We start from the raw sequence: 15,629 nt of genomic DNA, 5'->3' as shown, positions 1-15,629 counted from the left end.
ACTGCACAAGTTTGAAGATGTCTGTTTGAAGATATCCAATTGGACAGCATGAAATTGAGGGCATCCTCAAAGTCATGGACCGTTCAACTTTGATATATCATCATTGTATTGCAACAGTTTTACAAGCCCTTATTAATCAGCCAAGACTCACTGCCATAAGAAAGTGTCTTCATACCATGATATAAAATGGCTTTCATATGGAGATCAGCCTGTGTATATGGACTCCGATTTATATTGCAAAGTATCCCTGTTGTATCAAATCTGATCTACTCAAGTGTGAAGTGAATTCAATCTATATTTCTCCAGGGAGTGTTATATACACACGTCAGTGATGGGGCCATATTTCAGCATATTTGTGCAGTTGGGTCCCTGATGGCGACATATTGCTCAAGGGTCACCGCCTCCATCTCCTTAGTGTGTCCCAGGGTTTGAATTGCAAAGGTTAATGACATTGCTCATATGAAGACACAGCTTTGCTGTTTAAGCACAGCTCTGTAGAGGGGGAGTGACTTTAATTCTGATCTCACATTGCCTGATTTGACTATTTGGAAGATGCGTGAAGGAAATATAATGTTTTTTTTAGTAAACTATCGCTGCGTCCACTACAAGTACTACTACATTTGAGTTTACTTCGTTATGTTCTATATAGTATGAATGTGAGTAGTATGAATGAAATTCGGATGTACTACATCCGCCATGTTGTTACTGTCACACGACTTACCAGCATCAGTTGCGTCGCTTCACTTACATTCATAAATCCCCTCCCGTGGCCTCGTGGGATAGTAAATTGTCCATCGAATGCACACTTCAGAATCTCTGCAGAAGTAGTAGCCTAGGTCACCCAGGGACTTTTGACTGCTGTTTTTCAAATACTATGTATTCGGACTACTTTTTTGGCGTACTCTTTTTTGCATAGAGTAGGGAAGCATTCGGTTTCGGATACAGCGCAAGACTATTAGTTTAGTCTTCGTCTTTGTTTTATTGTTTTAGTTTTCATTAGCTATTGGTTTGTTTTTAGCTTTTAATAAAATATTAATTTATTTAAAAGTTTAGTTCACCCACAAAATAAACTTCTGTCATTGTTTACTCACCCTCATGTCATTCCAAAACCCTAACACTTTTCGCTGAAATCTGAGCGATATCTGTCTCTCCATTGACAGTCTACGCAACTACCACTTTTTCGTTTAAAAATGTCATAAAGAGATTGTAAAACAAATCCAGATGAATTGAACAGATTTAATTTAGGCTTTTATTCGCATATAAACGTTCATCAACTCGCACATCAGTTGGTAAACGGAAGCTCAAGCATGTTCGCTTGGCGTGCGAGAACCAATGAGGTTTTCGTGTGTTACGCAGCACGTTTGAGCTTACGCAAGAACCAATGAGGTTTGTTCTCGTGCGTCAAGCAGGTTCTGTTGAGATTCTGTTTATGTTTGCTGATCAATGTTTATATGTGAATAAAATACTAAATTAAATCTGTTTATCATGTAAAGCGATCAAGTCTTTTCAGAACATTTAGACTAAACCACTTAATCCTATGGATTAGTTTTATGATCTCTCTTTACTTCAAAGTGGTAGTTGTGTGGACCGTCAATGGAGGGACAGAAATCTCTCAGATTTCATTAAAAAAATTGTGTTCCAAAGATTAAAATTTGTGTTCATTTGTGTTCTGAAGATGAACGAAAGTCTTACGGGTTTGGAACGACATGAAGGTGAGTAAATTATGACAATTTCATTTTTGGCTGAACTAACCCTTTAACATTTAGCAAGAGTTGTTTTTATTTATATACAGTATGTTAAAAAATGCATTAAAATTGTACAGTAGTGGCTAGGGGTGTAACGATACCCTCATGTCACGATTCGATATATATCACGAAACTGAACTCACAATACGATATTATTGCGATACTCCCAAGTTATATGGTAAATGTACTGTTGATCAAATTGCTAAATTTGGTTTTACATTGGGGTGGAAATGAGGCTTGGACTTGGTGCTGGTAACCCATTGCACAGGTCAATGGTGACACCGCAATAAAAATGTTCATGATTCTGAAGCTAAAAATACAGAATTATTTTAGACGAACATACTTGAACTCTGTCACTAGCCGCGTTTCCATTAAAGATTCGCGCAAAACTTTTGTGATTTTTTTTATTTTTTAATTTTTTGTATTTTTTTCTAAATATCGATAAAAAACGATATGACGATTGCGAAATGACGGCGTTTCCATTAACCGATGTTATGCGACTAAAACGTAATTTTTTCCTCTCGCGATAAGTCATTCCAAAAATCATGGCAACGGACGTTAGTAAGTTTATTTATATCACAGTCACGTACCGCACTAGACATTATTATTATTAATGGAAGGAAACGTAGGCGTGTTATCCAAGCATTAATGGCAAGGAAAGAGCTTATAGGCTACTGTGTCTGTGAGCAGCACATATGAAGTGTTTCTGGGTTTTTCTCACTCATTTCTGCTTCAAGGTCTTGATTGTGGCATTTCTTTGAGGTTTAGAATCCAGTATTTCTGTCATTCTTTTGTCTTTTATGAATTCAATAAAGAACTCCGTCTCGTATTCTGTCCAAACACACCGCACCTTCTAAGTCAGGTTTCCATTGCAGTTTTGCGAAATATTTATTTTTCGAATTGCCTGAAAAACCACCTCATGCGAGCGTAAAAACGAGTTTTTGCGAAATTGACGTGTTTCCATTGAGCGTATTTTCAATTTGCAATTTCAATTTGCGCAATTTGAAGGGTAATGGAAACGCGGCTACTGACACAGACTTTTGGCATTATCAGGACCCACAAATATTCCCCTATTGCATTATTATGCATTATATCTAACATTATATATAGTAGTTTAATGTAGTACTGACACTAAAACTCTATAAACTTGAATTTTTTCTCACACAGAAATTTTCATTTTGGGTGAACTATGCACAATACATATAGCCACTATCCACGATACATATTGATGCATTTTTCTATTGCGATGTATTGTAACACGATATATTGTTACACCCCAGTAGTGGCCAAAAGTGATGTCCGGAGGGGATATTTGTTTTTAATGACCCTACAAGTTCAATTAAACCATCAAAATATAAGGAAAATATATATATATATTTGTGTTCTGAAGATGAACGAAAGTCTTACGGGTTTGGAACGACATGAGGGTGAGTAAAGGATGACAATTTCATTTTTGGGTGAACTTGAATTTTTTCTCACACAGAAATTTTCATTTTGGGTGAGCTATGCACAATACATATATATATATATATATATATATATATATATATATATATATATATATATATATATATATATATCTTTTTTTTTTTTTTGGTAATAGTTTAAATATGAGAGAACAACAAAAAAACACTAAACTTGGTTAATCTGACTACACAAAAAGCTTGCTGGAAAAAGAATACACTGACTAGAATATAATCAGTTATTAATATTTCATTGGTTCTCTTGTTTTTGCATGCGTTTATCATTTCTTTGAATGACAGCCTGGCTAATAATTTATTAAAATTAGTTTCTTTGCATTATCACAAATAAAACAATCGACTCCAAGCACAACTACACAACAGAATCAAATATTGAATAATATTTCAATAAAGGGTGAAGATGTCAATTTTCCTAGGCCAGAAATCACTTTTGGGAACTACTGTAGTTCATACAGATAGTGTCTTTCTTGAACACTGCTTTTTTTCTAATTTCTAAATGTTTTCCATTTTTAAATTACTTTCACTGTCCAGAGAGTGTAACAGAAGATTCCCATTTAAAGGCTCAAATTCTGTGTAGTTTAAGTAGTTTGACTTGTTTTTAGTAAGTAGTTTGGTGTAATATTTTAATATTTCATAAAACATTTTTTTTTAAAGAATTAGTTTAAATATATATATTTCAACAACATTTGTCTGTCAAATCAAAGTCAATTTAATACAAATAATTTTGAGGGAAGAAAACTATAAAACATGCAATCACAGATAGGACTCATGTAGACTCGTGATACTGTGTGTCAAGGTCGTTAAGATAAAAATATCAGATTATTGGACTTTTTGACACAAAGGTTAGTTTAGGTTGTCATGTCAAATGGAATGAGTTTTTAGCTTGAACAATATTGTGGAAAATCAAAGTATGAAACCGAAGTGTGAGATTTGTGTTCGTGTTTTGTAATTCTGAAACTTCACAGTTGTTGGTATGGAGTTGTTTGTAGGACATTCTTGTATTCTCTCTTACATTTAAAAAATCATAACTTACCATGAAACTTTCCATCATAGCTTCTTCTCTTTATCTTTATTAGGGTCAATTTGATAAGGAAGTAATAAGGGCGAGGAGCTATTCCTCCTCATCTGGCTTTTATCTTAGTATGTCCATCTCCCGCCCTCTCCCACCTCCAGTGAGTGGGGCTCCGCTGCACTGCAGGTGGAGAATGAAAATATGAGGGTTGCGTAGAGGATCCAGACAGCTGATGGTGCCAGATAAGAGCTCACTCAGGGAGGTAAAGGACTCCAGCCAGCCCTCATTAATGATGCTGCTCTGGATCGAACAACGCTAGCAGGCCTGTTCCTCATTTCTGTGAGCACTTCTTGTATTACATGAATTGGGAATCACAATGCACTTTCAAACTGCTGAAGATGTCCTAAAGCAGGCACAATGTAATGTTACCAGATTTTTGTCTAGATATGTTCATACCTGAGATAGAGATCAGAATCACAGGGAAGGACGTTGAATGATGCATGGATTTTACTCCACTTGCACTTATTTGGATGTAAGTGTTATGGTGGGTTAAGAGTGGCATAGAAAAGCAAGGAAATAGCTGAGTAGCATTGCAAATATTTTGGCACAAACACAGTGTTTGTCTCTTGCTTGTTGTGGCACATGTTTTTTTCCACCTTGTTTTATTTCATGTATTGGTGGGGTACTCAAAAAAAAAAAATACAGTTCAATTTGTATTATATTTGTCATAGGCAATAAAAGAGGCTGACATTGTTTAAATAACAGTTTATAAACCTGTCAAGAGTTGATGGGGTGAACAGTAAATGGTGACATATTACTGGCTGACAGAAATCAAATTCCATAAAAGTGAAATTGAAAACACCCTAAAGCCTCTGTGCTGCCAAGTAGACAGCTTATTTTAAAGTTCTCAAAAGAGGGAAGAAAAACTTGCCAGAGCAGTTTGTTGCAGTTTATTTTGAAAAAAAGAGAGAGGGAGAAATAAAGCAATCTAGGCAGAAGGTCAACCATAACTTATACTGGCCTTTTTTTTTTTTTTTTTCCTCTCGGACTAAATGTTTTCAGTGCTCTGAGATTGTCATGCAGTGTGCAGTAGAACTCAAGACCCGGTTAGGACCATCACTGTTGGTGAACCATATACTGTACCTGGTTTCCATCTATATTGTTTGGTATATCTTCTGGTTCAAACAGATACAGATGGACCATATATGTATAAAAGAATGAGAGAAATTACAATGCCCAATATGGTGTCTACAATAAAGGATCAGCCTTTAAATTAAGAAAGCTTGTTGCCTTATTAGTCAAGGCACTGCCATTTGCTTTACAGTGTGCATGCACATTAACTGGGCCAACATGCAAATACACTAGTGTTTAAAAGTTTGGGGTCAGTGTTTTTTTTGCAAGTAGTTTTTCTTTTTTGCTCTCTTATGCTCACCAAGGTTGCATATATTTATTAAAAAATACTGCAAAAACAGTAATATTGTGAAATATTATAAATTATTAGTAAATATTTTTTAATATTTGAAAAAATGATTTATTCCTGTGATGGCAAAGCTGAATTTTCAGCAGCCATTACTCCAGTCTTCAGTAGGGTTTGGTATCGTTTGAATTTTAGTGATTAAGATTCTTATCGATTCCCAGTTTCGATTCCAAAATGATAAAAAATAATAATAAATAAATAAACATTTTGATATCAAACATATTTAATCTGTCTTTTTGCAAAACATTCCGCCTTCACACTGGCAGTTGAAATCAGCTCCGTAATATGCAATACGCCCCCAGCGGACGTCGTACTACACCGTTGAAAAGCGTCGGAAGCTTCGGAAGCGAGTAGAACAAAAATGGCGGAGAGATTAGAACGGTTGATTTTGTCAGTGTCAGAATGTACAATTCTGTATGATCTCTCTGATGAGGGTTATAGAGACATTAATCATTGACCAGCCGAAGATTTGCCATCATGAAATTTTCTGGCTGTATGTGAATGAGCGGGGGCCACAATATTTAATTATACATTTTTATTGTATTAACTGCCCTAATAACGTTAGAAAATCATGAAAATAAAAAAATAACATGACAACTTATCGTTATAAAATCATTATTTATTTTCTTAAAAGTTAAGAATTCAGGTTTGTTTATCAGTACCATAGCAACGCTAACTCCCACTGGAATTGTCGGATAGGAACCGTCCGTAGCCTTTCGCAAGAGTTGAATTTTTTGAACGCATCCGTTCGGACCTGGTTCGGACCCATTCGCATGCGGTCTGCGAATCTCCATAGGAAATGAATGACTTCTGGTCGTTTCGAAGCCGTATCTACTGCCAGTGTGAAGGCGGCGTAATGAACAACTAGACCAGGGGTGTCCAAACTCAGTCCTGGAGGGCCACTGTCCTGCAGAGTTTAGCTCTAGCCTGCCTCAACACACCTACCTGGAAGTTTCTAGAATGCCTAGTAAGACCTTGATTATCTGGTTCAGGTGTGTTTAATTGGGGTTGGAGCTAAACTCTGCAGGACAGTGGCCCTCCAGGAGCAGGATTGGACATCCCTGGCCTGAACTAGACTAATATAATTTCAAACATTATTAAAGACAAGTATATAGTCAGTAATACAATAAGAACAAATAAGTAAATTGGCAATAGCACAAATTAACACAACTGAGCAAAGTTATTCAAGATTAAAGTTGGTCAAGATCAGTGACTGCAGACATGTTTAATAGGCTGCTGTCACTTTAAGACCGAATGCACGGATCCAGTATACTGTTACACATGCGTTTTCTTTCTCAACTGTTCATGTTCACTTAAGACATAACCCACTGTGTTTACAAGGATAACTTAGTGTGTATTTGCCCGTTCAAGTGCAAGAAGACATGAAAGAGAATTCAATTCGGTATTCGTGCACTATATGAGAAGCGGCTTTGTGTGTGTGTGCTCTGAATGTGCCCAGAATAGAAAACAATGTGTGAGTACCAAACTGAGTTCTCTTTCTCGTCGTCTTGTGCTTGAATGGTTTAAAACCACATTAAAATTGGCACACAGGAATCGATAAGCCTAATCGAAGTTTTATTTTTTTATCAAGTATCCGATTCCCAACCCTAGTCTTCAGTGTCACATGATCCTTCAGAAATCATTCTAATATGCTGATTTGCTATTCAAGAAACAATTATTATTATTAATTTTATGGCTTTGTTATAAAAACACTATCATATCCAGATCACGATCAAATTTACGTTGATAACGATGATAAGCTCTGGACATTTTTACTCGATATGAATTCATCTAACAGCCTATCACACAGCAGAAATAAATGCAACAACAGCCAGTAAGTGCATGTTTCTAATAAGTGATTTCTGTGTGTCTCTGTGTGAATGAACGGCGTGGTTTCGTCTGATACACACACTCAAACACGTGATGCTCACAGTGTTTTCAGCGTCTGCCGTATCAATATTTGAGGACATGAGAACATGAGCTTCATCTCCAGAGCTGCTTTGAGTCACTTCACAAGCTTTTCACAATTTAATTTGAGGAAAAACTACCTTCAAATACACACTGGAACTAAAACTAAAACTGAAAGATCTTCACAACAAACCTTGAAAATAAAAGTTTGGTTTAACCAAGAAATTATTACAGAAATATATCACTACTGTATGCTAAAAAGTACTTTTCACAGTAATAATAATAATATTATTTCTAAGGAATATCATACAACCAAGTTTTCATCCATGTTTTAAATGTTTACACTTCTGTTGTGCAGCATCTTATTTGACAAAGAAAAACAAACAAAAATTTGTTGTTGTTTGTTGTTATATTTTGATTTGATTACTTATTAAAGGCTTGATTAAATTGTTAAAGTTTATATAAATGTGTAATAATCATAAAACACAGACACCCCACAATATTGTGGTAAATATCAATATCGTATGATATGGGAAAAAATTTGTGATAAAATATTTTTTTTGGCTATATCGCCCAACCCTATTATAAATGTTGAAAACAGTTGTGCTGCCTAATATTTTTGTGGAAGCCATGATACATTTCTTTCAGGATTCTTTGATGAATAGAAATTTCAGAAACTGTATCCTTGCTGAATAAAAATATTAATTTATTTTTTAAATCTTAAAAAAAAAATCTTATTGACACCAAACTTTAGAACAGTAGTGTAATGTTTTTATTTTTAGCATGATTAGAATTAAAAAAGCAATTTGTATGATGCCATTTTGTTGCCAAGTGAACTGACTCGCAAAATCTTTGTTGCTATCCTATTGTTTAACATTGCTCTGTGTTCCATGCAAGCTAACTTTAACATGTTTTTCAAATTATGATGTAAAACATTGATGAGCAATTATACAATGTGAATGTCTGCACCTGCAACTTTTAAAAAGTGATCTTGTGTCTTTTGATTCTTGACTATTCATACCATCGGACTCTTTATGTGCTGACTTAACTCTTCTTCTTAATTTTCCACCTGCCCCAAAATCAAATCCCTTCTGAAACAGATGCCCAATGGAAATGGCCGCCTGTCCAGTCATAATGTGCCCCCCCAGTACCGCACACACCCCTACTATTCGTCTTACCTGAGTCAGGGGATCGACACGGCTGCATGTGTCCCACCCAACACCTGCCCTGAGCCCAAAGCAGTAGGTCAGTCAGTCACACACACACACACACACACACACACACACACACACACACACACACACACACACACACACACACACACACACACACTTCTTAGGGCCATAAACTTTTATCCAGAGATTATCAACAGTGTGAGCAAGTACATCTGAGGGAGGTTCATACTCTGAGTCAAGGGCGCTGTAAAATTTATAAAAATAAATAAATTCAAAGGTAAAACTTTTATGAGCATCATTTGTTCTGGTGACTTCAGATTTAAAGAGACAAGGACCATGTGCTAAGCGCTTGAGTCTTAGAACATAGAAATCATAAATTGTATTTTATATTCAAATTTCCTGTGCCTTTTACTCTGTAAAGCTATGTAGCAAAACTTAAACTAAATTGTCTAAAATTATTTAAAAATTTTTTTAGAAACAATGTATGGCTTACTGTGCACCATTCTCCACTAATTTAGTGTTGAAGGACATTTTAGCTCTCACCGTCAGTGTGAGAATGATTATGGCGTTTCTGTGATCCACCATTCCCGTATGCCTCCAAGCTTGCCACCTGCCCTGGCTGTTAATGATTTTTACATGCTGATTTCCAGTGGTTTCAACATGAGGGTGCCTGTCACCCCCACTATCACTGCAGGGGGTGTTATGTTCCATTACAACACAAAACACTCCAAGTTGGGTGGTCCAATCTCCAAAACACCCTTACTCAGAGCCCAGCATTGAAGGGTCTGTGATCTATTACACGTGTTCCGTACCTACTATTTATATGATTCCGTAATGCAGGGTTTTTTAATGATTTTAATATTAATTAAATGTGTTTAAAGATGTGAGGGCTAATTATTAATTTGTTTCAGTACAATAAAAACATAAAAGCCTTTTGTCTTCATGTCTTCATAACACATTTATTATTCTCACACAGTATACTGTAAATGAGTATACTGTACATGCGAATATATAGCTAGCTGTCTTTTTTCTTGAAGTGGGTCTCTCAGAAGGGGATCATCATATGTATTTGGGGGTCTTTGGCATCCAAAAGTTTGAAAACCTCTGCCGTAATGAACTTTAGTCAGCATAGGTGGCATTTTGTGTGTGCGTGCGTGTGTGTGTGTGTGTGTGTGTGTGTGTGTGAGAGAGAGAGTGAATTAAACTAGGCTAATCAACTACTACAGTTACAACTTAAAAACATTTTTTATTCAAACTCAACCTGTTCGAACCCTTTGGTTAGGAAGAAACTAGATGACACGAGTGACCATCCAGACTAGTGTGGCCTGAGTTTGATGGGGTCTGCACTCCCTCTTCATTCAGATCCCTAAACATTTCGTAGTGTTTTATTGTGTCATATTCACAATCACAACTTCTACAATCAGACCTGATTAGCTGTTCCCAGCGTTGCTGTTTTCTGGTAACTATAGAGGACTTTGAGGTATTACTACTTGTACTGTCAAGAGAGATTAAAAAAGAGGCAACTCCGTAAATGACAAGCATTCAAGTTTAATTATTTTCAAAGTAGCTTTACAGTAAGATACAAAGGCGCCTGGTTTTCAGATGGTTATGTCTCTTGAGTCCTCTGCACTGTTTCTGTGGCTCCAGTGCTTGTGCGGCATGTATTTATTTTCCCTAGCGCTGGGGTAATCAGTTGGCCAAATATGAGGCCAAATAACCTTCAGGAGTGCGACGCTGTCCTTTCCGAGCGGCCCCCACAGCTGTCTTTGGAAAATTGCCTCTGGGGTTAGTGAGCGGGAACAAGTTAAGATTTACAAACAATGATGAAGCTTGTCATGCGTCTTTCTCCATCCGTCACGAGCGGCGGCCTGCCGGGGCGTCGAAGTGTTCTTCATAAAGCTCAGCTCGCTGTGAAATACGCCCCTGTGCGCTCTTTACTGCTGGGAGCTCGTCAGCAGCGCTCCGCCATAAATTGCCTGGGCCGGAGGTGACACTGCACTCCATCACCCGGCAGGGCAGCCTTACCTCCGCCCGCATCCGCCCCCACCCACGGCAGCCGTCCCAGCCCGTGAGATGATGTGCCCGCTGTGAGTTATGTTGGAATTTCAGTGTTATACGAGACAGTCTATGGGTTTTACCATTTTTTCTCATGCTTTGTTTTTTCTTTGTCACCGTTTATTATTGGAAGATTCAAAGTTAGTTTTGTTTGCGGTCTGGGCCTAGTTTACAGTTTTGGAGAAAGTGGACAGGGGGCTTTCTGTTTGCCAGCAACCATATTTGACGAGAATATGGCTGGGCAAAATGGCCAAAAAATTATATTTCTGTATTTTTTTATTTTTTTATTTTTTTTACTTTTTTCTGTTTTGGATTAAAAACAAATCTGTTTTTTTTTTTTTAAAGGTTATTTTATATCATGCCTAATGTTGTCCTACAAACAATGTACATATTGAAGGTTATGAATACAAATATAGCGAATATAACCACGTCGTAGGCTATGCTATATGTGCAAATAAAAGGGTTAAACCCACATTACATTTTAACATTGTAACAACAACATTACAATCTAAAAACAAAAATAATGCTTTTTTAAAGCATTAAAGTTAAATTCACTAAATTAAAAATGAAAATAAGTAAAAACGAAAGCACAGTCTAAATGTTAACTGTAAGAGGAACACACATTCGCTCATCTGAGCTTAGTAATTTAGTCCACATTTGATTACCTCATTACAGTTATCATAACAATACACTCAATTGTAGGTTTAAGGTTCTACATATATGGCACATTTAATGTCCAACAACAAATATTTGATCTAAATGTAATTTTTTGTCAAAATTATGACAAAATGACATTATGACCTCTTCTATTGTGCTCTATCTGTCTGGTGCACATGTGTGCAGCCGAGACTCGTTTAAGCATAAGGCTCGTCCACTCCTGACAGCAAAATGGATATATTTGCTAACATTTACAGATGGAGAAAGTAACTTTGAAATGTGGTGTTTTCCTTAGTGCATAGCTTAAATCTCAAATGCATTAAACAGCACAAGTACCTGCCAGAGCATCTAACAGAGCAAGCCACTTTAAACTATACATGTTAACTATATCTTGTGTATTATTTTGAAGCCTTTAATATAAAGCATATCTCATGTTTAGGTCAAATTGGATTATGCACTTTCCCCACAACAGGTCACCCTTTGCGCTCTGCTATTTTTCAGATGACCTCTTAATATCAAACTACTGTATGTCGATATAAACAGTAATGCCCATCCTAAATCGTTTATAAATAATATTGGCCTATCGATATATTGTACGTACCGCCCAGCTCTCGAAGAGAATATGTGGCTTTCAGAATACAATATTGTAAAGATATTTTTTCGTACTGCGCAAGCCTTTTCTAAAAGTAACACTATACACATTATTAATTTATTTTCTTTTTTGGATATGGTTCTATGGTAATACATGTTTTATTTAGCTTGGACCTAGCTAATGTTATGCTATTCTTTGAAATACTATACCATCTAGTATCCTGTAAATATAGTATGGTATTCATTCAGGTCCATTACCTATTTTTTAATTGTAATCTCGTTCATCACTGTACACCATGTTTCTGCCACAGTATATTTTTCTATTCTTTTCAATTTTTTTGTTGCTGTCCATCAGCAATGCTTTTATTTGAATACAAATATGGTGAAGGGCTTTATTTACAGGTAATTAATTACACATTCCAGTCACATCGAATCATATGTACTGTGCTTTAGACATATATCGATCGGTCTGATGCCGTTTACAAACCACAAATTTAATGGATGCAATTCTTCTCGGTCAGAATGTTATATCACTTTCAGAGGCGTCAGACCCCCTGTAAAAAGTTCCAGGAAAACACAAAATCTCATAGGAGCAACCAAAGAGCCCATTCATTCTCTTTCAATGCAGAATAACAAAGGGGAATAATGATTCCCTCCCAGCTTCAAGCATAATTGAAAGGTAGCGCTTGAGCAGGAAGAGGTGTAACTTCTCATCTGACAGAGAGGCTGTGGAGCTTTTTTTAACCTTTAATCCATCCTGTTCGCATTATTCCTCTTTGGAACATGCATAGAACTCTGGCACAGCCTGTGCCCTCGAGGTTAAGTGCTGTTACATGTGTCCCTTTATTTGTTTGTTACACAGTTTCGCTAGCCTGGCTAGGGTTACATATAGGTCATGAGTTCACAAGAAGTTGCATACACTAAATTTAGGATCGATTATGGTTGAATGTTGTGTGATGCCAGTTGCATGACAGCTTATACTGTTGTACTCTCTATATTTCTCTACAGTTCTTATCTATTTCCCCTCAGTTTCTCTTTTTCACCTTTTACACGTAAAACAAAACAAACACTTGATAGCTTTTGTAATCTGGATCGTATGTGAGTAGTACAGATGATAAGGATGGCTAATGTGCCACATAATACATTTCAAAAACTTTCAAAGGAATTGGTAAAGCCGGATGGTGTCTCTGTCAGGTAAATCAGATGGTAAATCAGTGGCCTGCAGGCAAAATCTCTGGCTGGAGTGTTATTTAACCACACAGTCAGTTACTCCTCCGTGTCATGCTGTCTTCCCTTCTCCAGTGCTGATGCTAAATGCTCTGTCTTTTCTCTCTATGGATCGGTTAAATACCAGTGTAATTGGCTGCTCCAGGCTCAAGCACTGTCGTAATGTGTTGTACAACATTTCCATTAACACTTGCCTGAGGCACTGAAGAGATAAAATGGATAATGACTGCAGCCAAAGGTTCTGCTCTCTTTAGCACACTGTCCTCCTCAGGAGACGATCTGTGTTAAGGAAAGTCTAATCTCACTTTATACTCTACCATTCGAAAGATATATATTTTCAAAGGAATCAATACCTTTATTCAGCAAGGATTCATTAAATTGATCAAGAGTGACAGCAAAGACATTTATAATGTTACAACAGATTTATATTCTAAATAAATGCTGCTCTTTTGAACTTTCTATTCATCAAAGGAATCCTGAAACAAATGTATCACGGTTTCCTCAATGTTATTAACCAGCAAAAGTGTGTTCAACAGTGGAAATGTTTCCTGAGCACCATATTAGAATGATTTCTGAAGAAACATGTGACATTGAAGACTGGAGTAATTATACTGAAAATTAAGCTTTGCAACCACAGATTTTTTAAAAATATATATATTTAAGTAGTAGTTATTTGATAACTTTATTTTATTGTCAAATAAAATGTTTTTTTAAAATTGCACAGCTTAAAGAAAATATGTGTTCATAGTTGCTGCAGAGCGCTTTATTTTATGGGAATCGGTAGCTATTAAAAAAAAGCAAATCTATATTTTAGGCATATTTTGAGTCTTCACCTCATAGTCACTGGTTCATTTTCTACACAGATTTCAATTATTTAGTTATTTGTAGTAGCATTTCATTATTTTTGCTTACTAATGGAAGGTGTAAACTTACTAATTCATTCTTGAGCAGAATGTTTTCTAAATTTGGTCTTATTCAACTTCTAACCCCTGCCGTAACATCATGAATACAACTGAATCTATTAGGTTGTTTATTTCACCCAGGGGGGCTTCAGTCTCCCTCAGAGCCTTGCTAACTGATGCCTGCACCGCTTATTTCTCACTTGTGATTATTTTCTCTCCTTTAAGGATAATAACACAAAATCCCTCAAATCATCGATCCCGTGTCTCAAGTCATTATAGTATATCCATAATGTTTCGACGGATCGGCACGCGGGCCGGGAGAGACGGACAGGTCATTTGCAGGGCCGGCGGAGAGCTGTATCAGTGCCAGTGATTTAACAGGGAGGAGGGCCTGTCAATTCTCTCAGAGACACTTTGAGACTGGGGACAGATTGGGGAACAATACAGGTCTGGAGGTGCTTATGTGTTTAATTAGCCTCTGACCCTGGCATGATGCCTCCTGTCAGACGTTACAGGCCACTCATGCTGATCTCTAATAGTCCAATAATGGGGACTGAAGTGTCCGATGTGCTCACATGTGAGCTGAATATTAGCAGCCATTACTTTAGTCTTCAGTGTCACATGATTCTAATGCCTATTTGGTGCACAAACATTTCTTATTATTATCAATATTGAAAACAGCTTAATATTTTTGTGGAAACCGAGGTACATTTTTATTTATTTTTTTGAGTAGACAGTTCACATAAAGAAACGTTTACAAAAAGAATTTTGGTCCCACTTTATATTAAGGGTCTGTAACTACTATGTACTAATATTTAAACTAATCATGCTTACACTTTATTTTAAGGTGTCTTTGTTACACTGTAATTATATATTTAAGTACCGAGTAATATTAAGTAACTACATGACATGTACTTATTATAGGGTTAGGATTAGGTTTTGGTTTGGTTTAGGGTTAGTTGCATGTAATTATGCATAATTTATATATATTACTAACTACATTTAACACATAGTTACATGTAACAATGCAACTCTAAGATAAAGTGTTACCATAATCGTTTTATACAATGCACTTACTGTATACATGTCATTACATTGGACAAAATACCTGCATGTAATTACTGCTGTAATTAATTTCTGTAATTACTTCTATAATTACACTATTGTCCCTTTCCTTACACTTTAACCCTCCCTTACACCTCCCCATACCACCAAACCTGTCCCTAACCTTACCTGTATCCCACCTCAATAGCAGCAAGTGTTTTGCAATACAACATGAACACAATAAGAGCATTGAACCTAACAATTACTTTTTATGTAAGTACATAGTAGTTAAAGACACCTAATATAATAGTGTAACCAGATTTGTTATATATATATATATATATATATATATATA

General features: G+C 36.3%; 1 protein-coding gene across 2 annotated transcripts in view; it reads left to right on the top strand.

Moving 5' to 3' along the window:
• The window catches only part of dmrt1 (doublesex and mab-3 related transcription factor 1), a 29,238-nt gene that overhangs the window by 7,255 nt on the left and 6,354 nt on the right, over nt 1-15,629 (top strand). The window contains exon 4 of one of the 2 annotated variants that reach the window (XM_079872534.1): nt 8,724-8,868. The exons of the other annotated variant lie outside the window; for it this stretch is intronic. Coding sequence (XP_079728660.1) covers nt 8,724-8,868 — 145 coding nt within the window. The remainder of the gene's footprint in view (nt 1-8,723; nt 8,869-15,629) is intronic. 2 annotated transcript variants of the gene reach the window in all.

This window comes from Squalius cephalus (assembly GCF_949319135.1).
Source record: "Squalius cephalus genome assembly, chromosome: 5".
In the NCBI taxonomy this organism is placed as follows: Eukaryota; Metazoa; Chordata; class Actinopteri; order Cypriniformes; family Leuciscidae; genus Squalius; species Squalius cephalus.
The sequence above is the reverse complement of the archived record's forward strand: the minus strand, read 5'-3'. Positions and strand labels throughout refer to the sequence as shown.